Source organism: Passer montanus, unplaced genomic scaffold, assembly GCF_014805655.1.
Source record: "Passer montanus isolate IOZ18808 unplaced genomic scaffold, ASM1480565v1 scaffold25, whole genome shotgun sequence".
NCBI classification, from domain to species: domain Eukaryota; kingdom Metazoa; phylum Chordata; class Aves; order Passeriformes; family Passeridae; genus Passer; species Passer montanus.
The window spans coordinates 6,738,088-6,755,446 of NW_024367149.1; the positions used below are offsets into that span (position 1 = coordinate 6,738,088).

General features: G+C 41.5%; 1 protein-coding gene and 1 long non-coding RNA gene across 2 annotated transcripts in view; both read left to right on the forward strand.

Annotated features, from left to right (window-relative positions):
* LOC120503237 overlaps positions 1-15,661 on the forward strand; it is a 32,531-nt gene extending 16,870 nt beyond the window's left edge. The window contains exons 3-4 of the long non-coding RNA XR_005627688.1: positions 3,898-4,013; positions 14,072-15,661. This is a non-coding gene — a long non-coding RNA (uncharacterized LOC120503237). The remainder of the gene's footprint in view (positions 1-3,897; positions 4,014-14,071) is intronic.
* Positions 15,662-16,765: 1,104 nt separating this feature from the next.
* Positions 16,766-17,359, forward strand: part of RNF11 (ring finger protein 11) — a 29,941-nt gene continuing 29,347 nt past the window's right edge. The window contains exon 1 of the mRNA XM_039711386.1: positions 16,766-17,291. Coding sequence (XP_039567320.1) covers positions 17,169-17,291 — 123 coding nt within the window. The 5' untranslated portion in view covers positions 16,766-17,168. The remainder of the gene's footprint in view (positions 17,292-17,359) is intronic.

Consider the following 17,359-nt stretch of genomic DNA (forward strand, 5'->3'; position numbering starts at 1 on the left):
GTACTGGACACGTGACATCTTCCACTCCCTGTTACTGCCTTGCACCTTCTCTAGTCTGATCTTTTCTAGAAAGATGCTTGGAAACTTGAGCATCAGTGCAGGTCCCTCTGTAAGCACTTGACACCCTTTGGAATTAACAGTCAGCTGTAGATTAGCACAGGACAGGGAGCCTGGCTATCCCTGGCTCTAGGAAAAACTCAGGAAATTTGGGTCTGATGTGCCATAGCCACTCTAGGGTAGAAGCTGTCTTGGCTGAAGTTGTGGATGAACTTTTCTACTTGTCAGGATTCAGGTTGATTCCTGCTGAAATGATCAGATAAAAACATAAGACACGTGCCAGTGTTGGCACAGGTAATCCTGCTAGGAAATACACAGCTCTTCATCAGCCTGTCTGCTAAACCCTGAGCTGCCTCTTTATTTCTGTACAGGATTTGGGATAGTCACAGGCTTGTGGATGCTGCTCTTGCTCAGCAGACAGGCCCACCTTCGCTCACACAAGTGGTTTAAAAAAAGACCTTGCAAACCTGTGATATCTGGCTTATGAAATAATTATTAATTCTTTAATGATGCAGCTACTTTAGTCAGTTACAAAAAGCAGACAGAATTATCAAATTACTTTTGCCTTATTTGTTGCAAACTTCTTAGCTGTGGCACCACCTTGTGGACATTGCTATGTGGAGTGAGAACTCGACTGGTGGCAACAACAGCAAGTAAACCAGGCATTTTGGAAAAACAGCTGTGGTCACACATGGTTTGCAAAGGAGAGTAAAATAACTACATTTTAGAAACTAGCCCTCAAAATCCCCCTAAGAAATAAAATGTAGAATAAATACCATCATTAGTGTGCTCAGTTGTCTTTGCAGCTTTTACCAACTCTTCTGCCTGCCAGCCAAGAGGAGAGGCAGCCTTCAGGATTACTTTTGTTCCTTCTCAATTGACTAAACAGCAGCATCCACACCCCAGTTCTGTTCTTGCTGTACATGCAGACATGACTTTTACACCTATCCCAAGCAACAAGACTTGCAAAGTTAAAATCAGAACACTGAATGCTTGGAGAAAACTTTGTGTCCCACTCCATAAATGTAAACTCAACAGCAAGACTGGTGTCCAAGCTAAGCCAAAAGGAAAACAACCTCTGACAGAGATAAACTGGAGGATCTTTTAAATGCTTGCTGAAACACAAGACAAACAAAAATAAATTTAAATTCCACTCTCTTGGCCATTTGATTCTCAGAACCTTTTGCAGCTGAGGTAACAGGGGTTCCTGTTATGAACTCTCTTATCAGCCACAGGCAAAGCAGGAAAGCACAGGGGAGCCAGGATTTCTAACACAAGATCTCCAAGTTGAGTGCAGCACACATTCTCTCTGGGTGTGTCTGAGTAAACTTGGGGAGCATGAAATAAAACACTCAATTGCACTTTCTATTTCTCTCTCTTCAATAGCATACAACCTGCTCTTGCAGTAGCGTAAAGTGCAGGAGGAGATGAAGACTTGGAGCAATGTCAGACTTGCTAAAATGAAATACTGAGCACTGCAGCCAGGGAAGCCAACTCATGCCCAGTGGAGCTCATCCCTCACTCTAGAACAGACACTACTCTTGCTGCAGCTGGTGTCCTTCCTCTGCAAACAGCAGCATTGCACCTGTTTTAGGAAAGAACAGAGAGTAAAATGTCATCTTTTTTTTCTTTATTATAAAATTAAAATACCTTTTAAAATATGACAATGGCAGCACTACATTTACAATTCAGATATTTAAAAAATGTTTTTTAGAAATGCATTTTTATTTTCTCTGTTCTTCATCTCAAAAAGATGAAAGAGTTTATGCTGCTAATTTTTTTTTCCTTTGGCATATTCACACAGTAAGCATTAAAGTTATTTTATTTTTTGTGCTTGGAAATTCCTTAGTATAAGTGCAGGATTTTGAAAAAAAAATAGGACTTTTAAACTCTTAGTGATTATTCTCAGAGATCAACTACTGTTTTCAATTCAACTTAAATATTTGTTGTGGAAAAAAATCAGGCATTGGCTACCCCTTACTCACACTGAGTGCAGAGATTCTCTTTCTCCTTAGGCACCATTAATGTAATTTTGTTCCCCATTGCAATTAGTTGCATAGTGCATCCTCATTAATGGCTCTGGATGTATCTGCATGGAAGTTTTTATCCACAGAATTGTAGGAGCAGTTACTGTAAACATGGGGTGAGTGACACAGAAAAGACTGAACCGAGTGTATTCTTATACAGAACTCAGTTTAAAAAAATCTTATTTCTTTTTTTTTTTTTGAGCATGTGAAAATGTCATACTTGTGTCCAGCACATTCAGCTTATTTGCTTTCAGAGAAGAAGCTAATAAACTGTGAGGCAAAAATAACCTTAAATCTCCAAAATGGTACTTTTTCCACAGACTTGGAACTCCCTTGAATATTTTAATTATCTCTTTCCTAAAAGCCAACAAAGTAGCATGGCACTAGATTAAAATAATTATCTTTGCATTTCTGCTAGAACTGATTTCTTGCTGAATTAGCATATCAACTCCAAAACCAATTTCCACAGCATCAGTGACCTTATGCTACTTTATGTATTACAGCAGCAAGAGAGAAATTATTTCAGAGGGCTGTAACAGTTTAAAATTATTCAGTATAAATCCACTTACTGAACTGGCACACGCCGGAAAGAAAGCCCTGAAATTATGTTGCTAACCTGTATGGCCTAAAGTCAGAGTTCTGCATTTTTAAAGGCTGCACCACCTGACACAGAGCTGTGGTGGGTATTATCAGAAAATGGGATGGAACAGACAGAAATCTGCTCAGGCTGGAAAATCCCAGGGGACAGAGAATGAGATCATGGGGGACACAGCCCTCTGTGGCAGAAATCTGCTCAGGCTGGAAATCCCAGGGGACAGAGAATGAAGCAGCAGCACCCCCAGGATGAGATCATGGGGGACACAGCCCTCTGTGGGAACAAAGGGAGGAGTGGAGAAAGGGACCAAACCCTACACAGGAACATTTCAGGGGGTGCTTTAATAAGAGAATTTTCCAGGTGAAATTCAGTAAGTCAGAAAAAAGGATGGATAAACCCAGACTCTTCAATCCCAAATGCAGAGCCAGTTTAGTCTACATAAAAACTAAGTGCACAGCTCTCTAGCAATCAAAAGACAAGGTAATATTATTATGTTATTTAATACTTTTTACAGGGAATGAAGGTTGCATAAGCCTCTACACTTATTAGACATTAGATTTAATTTCCTGAGAAATGGGTGGCTTGGAGCTCAGCCAGGCTTGGATAGATATAATAGGTTACACATTTATAAAAGGAAACCAGTACAAGTAGGCTTATTAGACATTAGATTTAATTTCCTGTATTACTGAGAAATGGGTGGCTTGGAGCTCAGCCAGGCTTGGATAGATATAATAGGTTACACATTTATAAAAGGAAACCAGTACAAGTAGGAACTGCTGCTAGAGGTGTCAATTTAAAGTAATACTCTCCCCCCAAAAGCCCCATCCCACACAGGACAGAGGAGACTGAATCAGAGATGTGCTGTAAAAGCATTAAGGCAGGGGAAAGTGGTGCAGAGAAATTGGTTGCTGAACCAATGACTAAGTACATTTGACCTTCATGTGCTATTTTCTTCTGAAGTCTTAATTTTGTGGTTTCACAATGGGCTCATCCCCAGGAAAATCTGATGTCCTCTAATAATTATCACAGGTGTCATTTATACATTTATACATTTATGCCTTGGTCTGTCAGACCCAATGTAACTCCATATATTGATAATAAAGAAACAGGTTATTTACTTATTGTTTCACTTGCTGAAGGGCAAAACCAAAATAAAATGTTTTATAATCTTTATTACCTAATTACTTGTTCAATGTTGCTCAATTTCTTGTTTTTCAGTGTGCTTTCCTTTTTCCTTAAGAGGCAACATAAAAGACAAAGACTTTTCAAAAGAAGAAGGACCTGGGAATTCTCAATACTGCAAGTTAGCTCCTTTTCGTAAAGAGAAACCACAGGTAAATTTTTCTACCACTATGCAGATGATTAAAAAAAATTATCTTTGCCTTTCAACATAAATCTTGTTTCAACATAAATATTTTTAAACTATGAAAGCCCTTTTTGAATTTCATCTTCTTTCTTATTTTGAAGGTACTGTAAGAACAGCTACAAACTAAGTGCCATAGAATATGCAATGTAATGATGTATTTTGATTTTACCTTGATCAAATTAGGATATTTTCAACTCCTTGAGACATAGTATGTGCTTATTACTGAAGTAATATGTCAAAGTAGATTATAATTTGTTAATATCAAGGAAAAAAAAGTGTGGAACAAACAAGCAAATAAATTCTGCACTGTAAAGCACCAAGTATTAATTTCTAGAGTAAAATATATGTTAAGATTGTACAGAGCAAGATTAAACTAAAATAAACATGTTCAGATAGAGAGAGGTTACCATCTGCAGTCCAGCTGAAGTGAGAGAACATTATGGGTATTCAGTGTCATTAAGACCCAAGTAATTTCTATTTTGTATTTTCAAGTGAAATATCACTCTGATGAGACATTCAGAGTACTTAGCAGCTCCCATTATGCCTTTTCTGGGCCTCAGCCATCTGGATGAAATTCTGGGGTCACAGCCTTTGCTCTCCTCAGGATTCCTCCACAGTTGAGTTGCAGCTAAAACACTGACAAGACACAAGCAAACTGCCTCAAATATTCCCAGTCTGGAAGCATCTCCAGAGATCACTCAGCCCAAGCCCAGCTCAGAGCTGGATCACCCAGGGCAGGGTGCTCGGGACCTTGCTCAGCTGAGTTTGGAGTTTCTTCAATGATGTCAACTTCAAAATCTCCCTGGGCAGCCACAGGACAGATGTTCCTCTTGTCCACCCTCATGGTCCTTTCCTGCCCTTCCTCCAGCATGTCCACGTCCTTCCTGCTGTGGGGAGCCCTGAACTGGGCACAGCACTCCCACTGGAGCCTCACCAGTGCTAGGCAAAGGGCAATGATCACCTCCTTTGACTTCCTAGCACTGCTCTTCCTAATGCAGCCCAGGATGCTGCTGGGTCTCTCTGCCAATATAGATGTTTACAGATATAACAGAATTTTAAGGACATGATGAGTTATGTATTTCCAGGGTCTGCTCTATATCAAGGAAATACAAACTATATCATTTTGCTAATACATGTTTTATGTCAGTATCAGGGATTGTATTTATGTTCTCATTACATGATTTCCTAAATAACTGGCCCATTAAAACCATTGTTTGGGATGATTACACAGTGCTTTGCAAAAACATCTGTGCACAGATTTCTAAAGGTAACTGAAAATCTCTAAATGCAGACCAGGGCATGTTCACAGGAATAAAGGCACCTTGGAAACTGCAATTCTAGAAGACAGGAATTCTCAATTTCATTGTGTTGTTAGTGTTAAGATCCAAAGATAGCAGATTAATTAGTATTATATTTTACTCACAGATAACCTTTTGTAGCAGTAACATCCAGCTTATAAACTTCCACAGTTTCCAAAAGCACTCCACACTGTTTCAGAAGCCAAAAATCCAGTTCTCCCTAATGTATTCCTGAGAACCTTCCACTTCCTCTGCAGCTGCCACAGTGTAACTGTGGACAATACACTTATGTATTGACAATACACAAATTTTCTGTGGAAAAAGGTCCATAGACCTTCCAGTGGGTCCTCAGGCAGCCTAAAGCAATGAGATGGTCTATCAGATTTGTTTGTCTTGGCAAGGAAGACAGCAACCTTGTTCTTGAAAAATCTACATTTAGCTCCCCATCTATAAACAATTTTCATCAGTTCTTCCATCTGCAGTATAAGTCTTTGTTTGGCAAACAATTTGCAATGTTTCTTGTTATACATGTCAAATTGTTTCTGTTCTGCATGAGCTATAATGACTTAAAGGACCAAAGTTCCATGTGGTGGAAGGAGTTTGTTCCCTCTGAATCCAGGGGTACCTTTACTGCCCTGGTTGGTCCATGATTTCTTTGCATTTCTTACAGTCTGTGACTGCAGAAAACAGGAATAAAACTCCTTCTCATTAGTGACATAGCAGTACATGAGCCAACACAGTCTAGCTAATGTCCTTTTACCTTCTGGAATAGTTTGAAGCAGGATGCAAAATATTCTTGCAAAAATATACAAAGTCCTTTCCATCCACTTTCCTGTAAAGCTATGCCAAAAGCCCTGGGAAAGCCTTTTGACTCCAGCCTACGTGCTCAAAAAAAAATCTGGGAGACTGGCAAAAACCCACAATGTAATTAGGACAATGCTGGGACTCAGATTAACATTATGGAAAGCAAACACCTTTCATACCACTCCCAGCTCTCACATATCCACGCTCAAGGGAGATTAAAATTCAGATGCTCATGAGCAGAGTAGCTCTTCCCAAAACAACACTAGATTGGCCCAGGTGGCCACAACCTGCACAATTTTTCATGGACTGACTTTCAATCTGCCTCATGGCTGCCTCAGTCTCAGAGATGTTGAATATCTTTCTCAGCTTTTTCCAATGCAGACCAGATGTTCTATTGTGATAATTCTCTCATGGGCCTTTTCCATTTTGACTCTCCATCAGCTAGGGATCCAAAGAGACATTACTTGAAAAACAGGAACCATAAAAGAGCCAGGAACTTATAAATTAAAACATAAACATTAATTTGTTTTCCAAAATACAGATGTCTTTTGTCAGTTCAAGCCTTGATCTCTCCACCAGTTAAAGGCAGCAGTTGTTCTGTGGAGGCATGCACTGGAAATTAGCCAACGGGCATTAACTTTTGGTTCTGATTGAACTGAGGAAAATTTGAAACAGAAACACAGAATTAAAAGTTGTGATAGCAATTATTGTCTGATAACATTTTAAAATGCTCATGACAATACCAGAAGAAGTGTCCTGTCATAAGGAACTGTAAATTCCAGAACCTTTTTGGACGAGGCTCAGGAGAGATTTGGGGTGACCTTGGTGACAGCAGGGTCTGTCCTTCTCCTCTCCTGGCTGATACAGCACAGGGACCAGGATCCATCCCTGGGGAAGTGGATCCTCTGGAGGTGAATGGTGCAATGGGGTCACAGTACAGCTCAGGACAAAGGGACTGGGCTGGAGAGGAAGGGACACAAGACAGAGACAGCTTTAAAAGAACAATTTTATACATTACAAACACAAGTGCTCAAGGCTCAACTGCATAGATTTAGTTTTGGATTGACATAACACATCAAGCCTTGTTTTCAAATGGCCACTGAAAATCTGTCTTTTCTAATGCTAAATCACTTGATATATCAGTATTATTACATCTCTTAACATTTTTATCTCAATAAAATCTTGAGAATATTTAAAATAGAAGAAAGGCTACAGGCAACCAAAAAAATCTATAAAAATGTGCATAATAAAGAGATAAGGACCAAAAATTACTTTCCTTTTTTAACATGACCTACATGTGAACTAATTTTTTATCTTTAAAAAGTAGCAATTCACAAGTCACACCTCTTCATTCCCTTTGAAATCAGTTTTATACACCTACACAATTCTTCTGACAGTGGATTACTGCAGGTTTACACTCAAGCTTCGAGTTTCCAGTTCTGCTGTATTTTCTTGAAAAAAATCTATGAGAGATAAATACTACTCTGCAACTTTTAGCAAGGAACCCTCTGCATCTGAACATTTTATTGTACCTAAGCAAGGGAAGGTACAACAAATTGCTCTTCTTGATGTAATCAGTTCCCTTCCTTCTCATATGGGCATAAACAAACACTGGTAATTTATAATACAATCCAATCCAAGAAGTATCACTGAATGATACCCTTTTCTTCTACTCCTTCAGCGACTTTGCTTTTACCAAGAATTACTTTTTCTAGAGCCTTCTGCTGAGAATAAGACAATAGTCTGTCCTTTACACCAAGACCTGTCCTTGTTCTGTACTACAATGCACTCACCTGGTGGAGCAGCCCTTATTCCCTCCCAACACTGCTGGAATAAATCCTTGCTTTCCAACACCCTTTCATGCCAAGATTTACATCTTCATTTTCTTTTCCTAGGCTGCAGCTCCTCTAGACTTCACACCACACTAATATCTGTCTGTACTCCTCTTGCTGAACTGTTCATGCTTTAGTATTTAAGTGCAGGGAGTTCTAAGTAGCTGTTCCCACTTCATCTGCTCTTCCCTTGAGGGGTCAATCAGCATCTGCTGTTCCCTGTCTCCTGAGGAAGAAACAACTTCCACAGAAAGAAGCTGCAAAGATCCTTTCATGGCTTCACTTCACACTAAGAAAGATTTTGATTGCACATGCTGGTTCCAGCAGAATTTGCTCTCAGGGAAAAATTGTAGTCCTGTGTATTGTTAAAGTTTTAATATTCTCTTCCTTAAGGAGAAGACTGAGGTAACAGTTTGGAATACACATTTTTCTCAAAGGTTTTGCACTGGTCAGACAATTCATCAAAGATGCCATTCATCAAAAATGTAGAATTCTGTTCCAAAAGAATATGAGAAGCAAAAGGAGTCAGATATTTCTGTGAATTTCTTAGTAATATACTGATAATGTGCATTTATAGTTGTACCTATTAGCTTATTAAGAAAGGTGACTTTTTTCAGATCTGTATATGTTACAAATGAGCTGTTTATGAATTTCCCAGACTACCGAATAATGCAAATCTAATTATTTCAATTCAATATGAAAGAAACAGTTATTTTCAACTTAGACTGTGAAGTGGCAGGTGTACACTCACTTCTAAGGGTAATTTTAAAATGTATTGCAACTGGTATGTCTTAAAAGTGAAGATTCATCCAGACTGCTACTGGTAAGGACTAAGAAATTATTTCCTGGCTTTGCAATGACCAAATTCTGAACTTCTGCCCCTGTTAATCCCCTTGCTCAGTCAGACATTCACATGTAGGAAAAGCAACCCCTGTTGTGCTCCCATCAAAGGGGCTGCAGTGGCACCCTGTTCCCATGCCAGAATCTTCTTTACTCTCGGCATCCCTTCCAAATAAGCCACTCCAACCAAACTTTCCCTGCATACACCACCTTCACAGAAAAAGAAGTGGCCACAGTTTCAGTGGGAGTTGTTTCAGCTGCAGGCACTTCTGCCAACCTTTCCCTAGATGTCGCCACATTTTCTGGCTCCTTCATTACAGCCTTAATTACTACATGGAAAACTATTACGAAGGCTCCTACTTTCTTCGTGGAAGAAACAGAAAACTATCATAGAGCAACCCAATTTCTTCAGAGCAACAAAAAGACATTCTAATTATATGGACATATTATTCGATTTAACAGAATATATTTAATATAGCCTACCAAGGTCACACTGAAACCTGAAAATAGCTTTTATCACAGGCTTGTTTTCACACTCTTTTTACTTCCTACTAAGTGTGTTGACTCACTGAGTCTGGAGTTGCTGACCTCATCCACTACTTTGTGCTGAAACAAACAATCTCCTTAAGGATATTTCCAGTGTCTCCAGATTCAGTTTCCATGCATACTTTGCTATTCTTTCTCTCTTAACAATTTTTTCAAAGGATGTCCTTCTGCCCTTTTACGATTTTGCCACTTAAAGACTCATTTGTACTATCCAAGTGCTACAGGACACTATTTTGGGAATTCAGGCCAGGATTCAGGCTTGTGTTTTAGCTGATTTGGACTTAAAACAGGGTTCTGAGGACACCATCCTTGGTTCCACCCCAATGTTAATATCTCTCTGCAAGTCACAATTTCCTATGGAAATAGTCTTTGGAAAGCACATGCTGATTTCTACACATGAATGAAGTTTCCATATTTTCCAGAAATAGGAAGACTCTCCAGTTTGTTGCAAAAACTACGAAAATATCTCCAGATTTTCTAAGTATTTCAGATTTCAGTTGTGCTGAAGTAGTCATTGATTGGTTGTCCACAAGATGGGGCTTCTACAACAGAGATCTTTATATCCAAATTTAAGATTCTGATGTAAAACCTATGAATGGCACTACAGTTGACAGAAACATACTTTGAAATTTTGGCACAGGAATGATCTTCACTGCATTCCTCATTTCTCATGTGAAAACAACAACTCCTCAGGAAATCAAAACAGCAGCAAGTGATTTTATCTTGTCCTTAACCCTTGCACTGTGCTGGTGTACAGCTTGTAAGCCAGAGGCAAAATGCTCCCCTGCAATCACCCTGTGTCTTGCAGAGATTCTGTGCAGTCCCCCACGTCTAAAGGAGTGTTTGTGGAACAGAACAAAGACCAAAACACCAAATGGTGTGCCTGTGGTTTTTGAGACATTTTCTAAGTCAATATGCAGCCTTCAGAATTTCTGAAGCAGCCTGCAAGTCCATTGCTAAGATGATAATGCCTCCAAATAAAAGTTAAAGTAGCTCCACAGAGTGTGCAATTTTTGTAAACTCAGCTGAAAGAGGGAACAGTTTGCTGTCATAAAAACTAACTGTAGGCATGCACTTCACAATAAATGAAAAGAAAAATAATTTATTCTTAGACACAAAAATTTCTAAACCTTACAAACAATAAAAAAGAACAGACAGTGCCTTCAGCTGCCTTGTTTCACTGTGATGTTTGTTCAAACAGTATGTTCTGCTAAAAAAAAAAAGGCCTTTCTCCTCTTTTGTCATATAAGTAAACAAGCAAGATTTTCATGTTTTATTGGAATCTCCACACAACCAAAATCAGAACAGACTGATGAATTGTACAATTACTTTCTTGTACTCTTTTTCATACTGTTAGAGGCCTAATTTATGATAACTTCTGTTTTCTGCATGATATAGTTGTTTCTAGAATTTTTTTTTCAGGAAACACAGTAGTGTTTGAGCATGCAAAAGAAAATACTGGTACAAATTTCCAGCCTGTCCCTCCAAGAGCAGGCTGTACAAACACAGACTAATCAAAAAGCAAAACTAAATGTTAAGAAGAAACATTTCTGGCCAGAGGATAAAGTGAATTTCCCAAGGGCAGTCATTCACAACCACCTGATACTTTTAGTACAAAATCTTCAATGGTTCCTTCTCACATTCCTTCTGTTCAGTCTCCAGTAACTTTTCTGCTGCAATTCAGCCAGCTAAGCTGTCACAGACCAGAGCTTCAACAGGAAGTGCAAAATAGAACCCTTCAGAATAATCATCTGGAGAAGCATAAAATAAGAAAATCTGAGTAGGCAGGAATTACATGGAGATGGATAGGGACTGACAGGAGCTACAAACTGCAGGCAATGGTGTGTTAGGAAAAGGAAGGACACTACATTTGATCAATGGCATTTTTGTACACACTAAATATATTCCTTTATTAAACACTGAGGTTTTAACTGGATCACTCTGTGCAGCTTGGGGTGCCATGCCTACTGGAAAAGTGACCAAAGAAGGAGGCTGCAGGACAGTGAAACATCTCAGAGATTTACAAATCCTGATCCATAAGAAAAAACCGAAACAAAGCATTGTAAGTTTTCAGATACATAAAATTGCTTTAACAATACAAACAGAACACATAATAAAGAGTTTGACTTACAGCAATCTCAGGACATTTTTTGAAGCAGTAAGGGATTAGAACACAGTACCTGTAGCCATCATTCAGTATCCAGAAAGAGTTTCAACAGCTTTCTGCCAAGGAATGACAACAACACAGGTGATCTTGGACTTGGGCAGAGCTGTCTTTGTCAACCAGAGTTGACAGGTCACACTCCCTAGGTTCTCTCATGAGTTTATTCAAGTGTCATTTTATCACTATTTTATTGCAGAAGACCTACAGTTGGCTACAGGAAGAATGGTGAAAATGAGAAAAACAGAGTATGGAGATGGCAAACAAAAGGTGTTTTAAATTTTGCAGCAGAATGCATATTTAACTAGAACAATTAATACCTCAGCTCTGTTTCAAGGAATTACAAACACTTTGGATACTGCCTTACTGTTGCAGAGAACAGGAGGAACAAGATGTCTAACAAACTGGCTTCTGGTGAACTGTGGATAGAGTTCACTCCTTGCAAATTCAGGAAATACTCGAACACAGCAAAAAGTGAAGCTCCAATTAATATTAAAAACATAGGTATCTGTGTATTGACTAATCACCACTTGTTGAAAGCCAGCCCAATACTTGTGTCCCAAAGCCTGTCAGGACAGGCTGGATGTCACACATGCTGAATGTGACATGTCAGCATGTCACACTGCTCAAGCACACCAGCTTTCCTGCAGGAACTGTGATTTCTTAGTACTCTGCTATTGGAAACATCCCCACCTATTCTACTTACCCAATTTTTTACCTACTGACATCTTTTCTTACTGGCATTTTCTGAGGATATAAGAATGAGAATCAAAATAACACAGCAGTAAAGCATCTGCTGTAAATCACCTGAGAGAAACAAAACATCATAAACCAGCCAGGAACCTTTTGGGGTTATCTCCATATAATCTACTGCAACTAAAACCTTTCCTGAAACATGTGACCTAATCTGCCTTTCAAAGCCTTCAGCAAATGAGATTCCCAGATAATCATTTTCACTGTCAAACTACATTTTCAGTTTGAAATAATTTCCTAATATCTACGTTAAATTTCCAAGTCCATCACCTCTTGCCCTAGACCAACTGAACATAAAGAAAAACTGATTCCTTCTCTCTGCAGAGAAACATTTTGTATCTTTGAAAGATCATTACCATTTTCCCCAACACCCTCCTTTTCTTCAGACTAAACCACCCCAATTCTTTCAATCTTTCCCTTTAGATCATGTTTTATAGGTCTCTGATCATTCTTGAAGTTGAGACTATGGCAACATGTGGTACAAGGAGAAAAAAAATTATTCCTACACAAAATTCCCCAGGAAGCTGGGTGACAGAGGGTTTGTTTGAAGAGGTTACCTTTGTATGGTGACTGTCTGCTTTGTTGCTTGGGTGTTTTAGTCCCAAAATACATGTTCTTTCTGTTCTTTGTGGCTCGCAGTGTAGGTGCCCAGAATAGGCAGGCATTACACTCCTGGCTGAAAAAACATCTTGGACCTGGGGAAAACTGTTATTATGGAAGGCAAGTTATTCTTGCCAGTCACGGAATACTTCCCCTCACCAAGATGGTATCTTTGGGATAAATTGATGTAAGTGGAATATTTGTGATACCAGGATAATTTAGGCAGAAGTTTAAGTAATTTTTAGAAACATGAGTAAAATCCTGCATCACAAAGTACATTTCAGGGAAATATATTAGTTCCATAATTGCTTTCTAGTGCTGCATTCACTCTGTCTCAGAAAGCAATATGCAGTTGTAACATACACTGAGAAACATCTACAGTTCAGCTGAAATCAACAAAACTAAAAATAATCATGTGCATTTTAGAAGATGCCATGTTCTTTATAACCAGATAAATTAATTCCACCATCCTCATAATCAGATTCACATACATAATGGAAGAATGTAATTTACTTCCATTCTCCAGAGGTATACAAAGTCCATTTTTTTTTCCTTCCAGAAAAAGGTTTTAAAATTGCATTGTGTTCTATTCACCAACATTACCCGAGCAAACAGAGTTATCTCTGAACCTCTGGGTACCATGGCATGGAAAGACTGCACTCAGAAATAACTGGGCTTCTGTGCATGAATTGGGAAAACAATCCTATCCAGAAGAAAGATAAGACCTAATGAGAGATGATAAGTGCTGGGAAAATAAGCTTGATGGAAGAAAAGGAAGTGAAAAAACTTTTCCATGCTAAGGACAGAAAAGGTCTTTCAAAAACTTTTGTTAAGCAAGACATATTAAATATATCCAAAATGTTGTCCAACAATAACATGAACATGGATCACATAAAATACTGTTATCAAAGGGTCTTTCATTTAAAAATTAGGCAATTTATGACATCAATTTTGTAGAGGAAATCCTAACAAGAAGGACTTTTTATGTCCTCAGAGGATTTCAGATTTTTAACTCAAAAGGAAATGGATTTTTCAGTAAAACAGTTCTTCATCTCTGTCTATCTCGTATGAGCCTCAAGAATACATCAATACGTCACTTGCCTCCTCTCATACCAAAAACCTATAAAATAAAATATAAACTTCGTCTGCAGTTTAAAGCTCTTTTTCTTGAATTTCCATTCTGTTTTGAAAGATGGATTTCACTGAGAAGATGGTAGCTGCCAGAAGGTGGTGAGGACAGACCCATGTGTGACATTGTTGTATTGAAGTGTACCAGAACATGAATTCTGAACGCTGGCAAACTTCAGAACATAAACATTTCCACTCTGACAACAGATTACAGCCAACTGTTTAAATGTCTAGAGGTGAGAAAAAGTTTCATTGACTTGTGTTGCCAGTTCTGTATTGATATTAGTCTGACATAAATTTTGTATTTGCATGATCTTTTCTGTCTGTAGTATTTGTACAGCCCTAAACCACAACATGTGTCTTTCCTCCTCTATAGGAGCCTCTAAGGCCCTAGAAAATCCATTCTGACTATTACTTCTTCCCCAAACTAAGTAGAGGAAGTAAAAAACCAAAGAGAACTGAAGTTAAACTGCCCTGTGCTTCTGCTAAAACACAGAAACCATACTCATAAATCCCATCCTCTGAGGACCCATCCCTCTGCTTCCTTGTCCCCAACCTGCAAAAAGCGTGGTAGCAAAAGGAGCAGGCTCACAGCTACACCTCGGCATATACAGGGATATAAAAAGACATTTGTGAACACTAAAATATTTCCATTTTCCATCTCGTGGACCTTTGTACAGCTTTTGAGCCAGCGGTGCAAAGCCACTATTAATGACCTATCTGACAAAACAGGAGTGAATGGCTGGCAAAAGCAGTGCCTTCAACCACCCCTACTTCCAAGAATCCAGGCATGACTGGTAGTAGCTCCTCCTCTTCAGAGCTCTCACAGGTGCAGTCTGTCTTGGTGCAAGGCCAAACATGAACCTCTGCTTCCTCTTTAGTCTCTGTGAGTCCACCATGAACAGCAGGTCTCTTCTGGCACTTGACAAGTTTGCAGTTTTTCAAACATGCTCAGATTTGGAGCATCCTAACTAAGGGAAAAGTTGTAACTGGGATTAGCAGCTATTCCTTCTGGTGATCGGCCTCAAGGTAAATAAATGCAACATCTCTACCATGAGATGCAGAGGAAATCCCACCTATGTCCTGACTGCATATCAGGATGGGACCAGTTTGCACTCTGGTTTCCAAAGAAAGGCTATTTTGACATACCAGCCAGCAGGGAGGCACCACAGTTTTCCATGGGACCTCCTCGCTGTGGAGGATCAAACTGTGATCACAGCCTCACACCACGGCGCAGTGTGACCTGTGGTTTTCACTGAACTACATCAACGACACAGGCCCCAGCCTCACAGAGAAAACAAAACATGAAAATAGCTAACTCAGTCTTTTAGCTGCCCATATCTCATTCCCAGTGGTGCCACTGCCCAACTGAAAATACCAGTGACAACGCTGGAGTTTCATCACCAGGATCTCACAGCAGACAGCTCTGACATTGCCTTAACCTTGAAATCACGACTGGGTGAGGCAGTGGTTCGCTGGATCTCCTCCAGCAATTGCTTGCCTAATTCTATTAAACCACGCCAACAGACTCATAGGATAAACACCCAAATGAGCAAGCCACGTACCAGTCATTATTTACAATGCACCATTGCAAAGCCTCTCTATCTTGAGCAACACTCACAATCCTGCCCCATTTTCAGTTTCAGTTTCCTTGAAAAGCCTGAGACTGTGTTAGAACACCATAAATGGCAGCAATCACAGGCTTTACACCAGGCTTGTTTAACTTACCCATTGATAAGTAGCAAAACAAACCACCCTAAACAGTAATAAAATGAATTCTAAAAGACTGAACTCATAAGGATAATCAGCAAAAATTCTGATCCCAGACTGAGGTCCACCAGCAAAGGTTGTGGAGGCAAATACGTCACCGTGAACAACAGGTCTGGAGATACTCTGACCCAAGGAGGTGCAAAGCAGGCCCCAGCTGTATCAGCAAAGAACTTGGTGATAAGCAGCAGCCACGCTGTACTGCTTTACAGACTGGACTTTGCAGCTGCTCTCATCTGCATCACATTTGCTTCACTTTAAAAAATAATACTTGACTTCAAAAATTGGATTTTGAAGTATTGTCCATGGTGTGAATCTGAAGGCCGAGGATGCATTTTGAGGAACCAAAGAACACTAACAGGACCATCGTATATTCCACTCTGTGTGGGTCAGTGCTGGCACACTAACACAGTGACACAGGAGCATTCCCTGTCCTCAAATTTGCATTTATCAGTACTTACCTATGCTTATATCCAAGTATGGATATATTTTTATGGAGGAAAAAAATAAAAGGAGGTAAATATATGGCTTATTTGAGTACCTGATCATCGCATAAAAAACCCCTTAGAAACGCAAAAAACAAGTGCCTACTGCTGATTTTGCTCCACTCTGGGCTTCAAATGCCCTGTGCCTACATTGACCGTGCTCCTCGGGTCACGCCAGCGACCAGCACGGGGAAACCCTTCCCTGCCAGGGGACCCGCCCGGGGGGAGCCCTTGGGAAGGTGCCTGGGCCCCGCACAAAGCCCTCGGCGGGGCGGGCCGGGTGGTGCGGGGGTCCCGCTGCCATCCCGCCCTGTCCCGCCCCGCCGGGCCCGAGCGGCCGCCGGCTCCGCCATGCCCGGAACACAAACAAACACCGCGCTCGGGGGCGGAGCGAAGCGGCTCCCACCATTTTGGGGCCGGGGGAGCCCAGCAGGCGGCTGGGTCCCCCAGCCCGTCCTGTCCCGCCTCGTTCCGTCGGGGGCGGGCAGGGCTGTCCCCGCGGCGGGGCCGGGGGGCGCGGAGCCCGGCGAGGCCCCGCGGCTGCTCCCCGGGCCCGGCGGGGAGGGGTGAGAGGAGGAGCCAGGGCGGCCCGTGCGACAAAGCCCAGTGCGCAGGGAGCTGGTGACCGGGAAGCAGAACCGCGCCGGGCAGCCGCGGGGCGGGCGGACCCACCGGAGCCCGCTGCCCCACGGGGGGTGGGAGGCCCGTCCTGCCGCCCCCCTGGCTCGGGGGTCGGGGCGGCTGCGGAGCGGGAGGCGGCCGGGCTGCAGCTGCTAAGCCGCTTAGGGCCGGGGCTGGCATGAGCCTCCCCGGCGGGGCGGCTGCGGGCTGCGCGCTGCGGCGGGGAGGCTGAGGGCGCGGATCCGGAGCGGGAGGAGGCGGAGGGGGGGCCGCGCTCCCCCCGGGAAGATGGGGAACTGCCTCAAGTCCCCCACCTCGGATGACATCTCGCTGCTCCACGAGTCCCAGTCGGACAGAGCTAGCTACGGAGACGGGGCTGAGCCGGATCAGGAGCCGCCGCCGCCATATCAGGTAGGGGAGGGGGCGGCAGCGGGGCCGGGGGCAGCGGGGCCCCGCCGCGGCTGCCGGGGGTCGCGGGG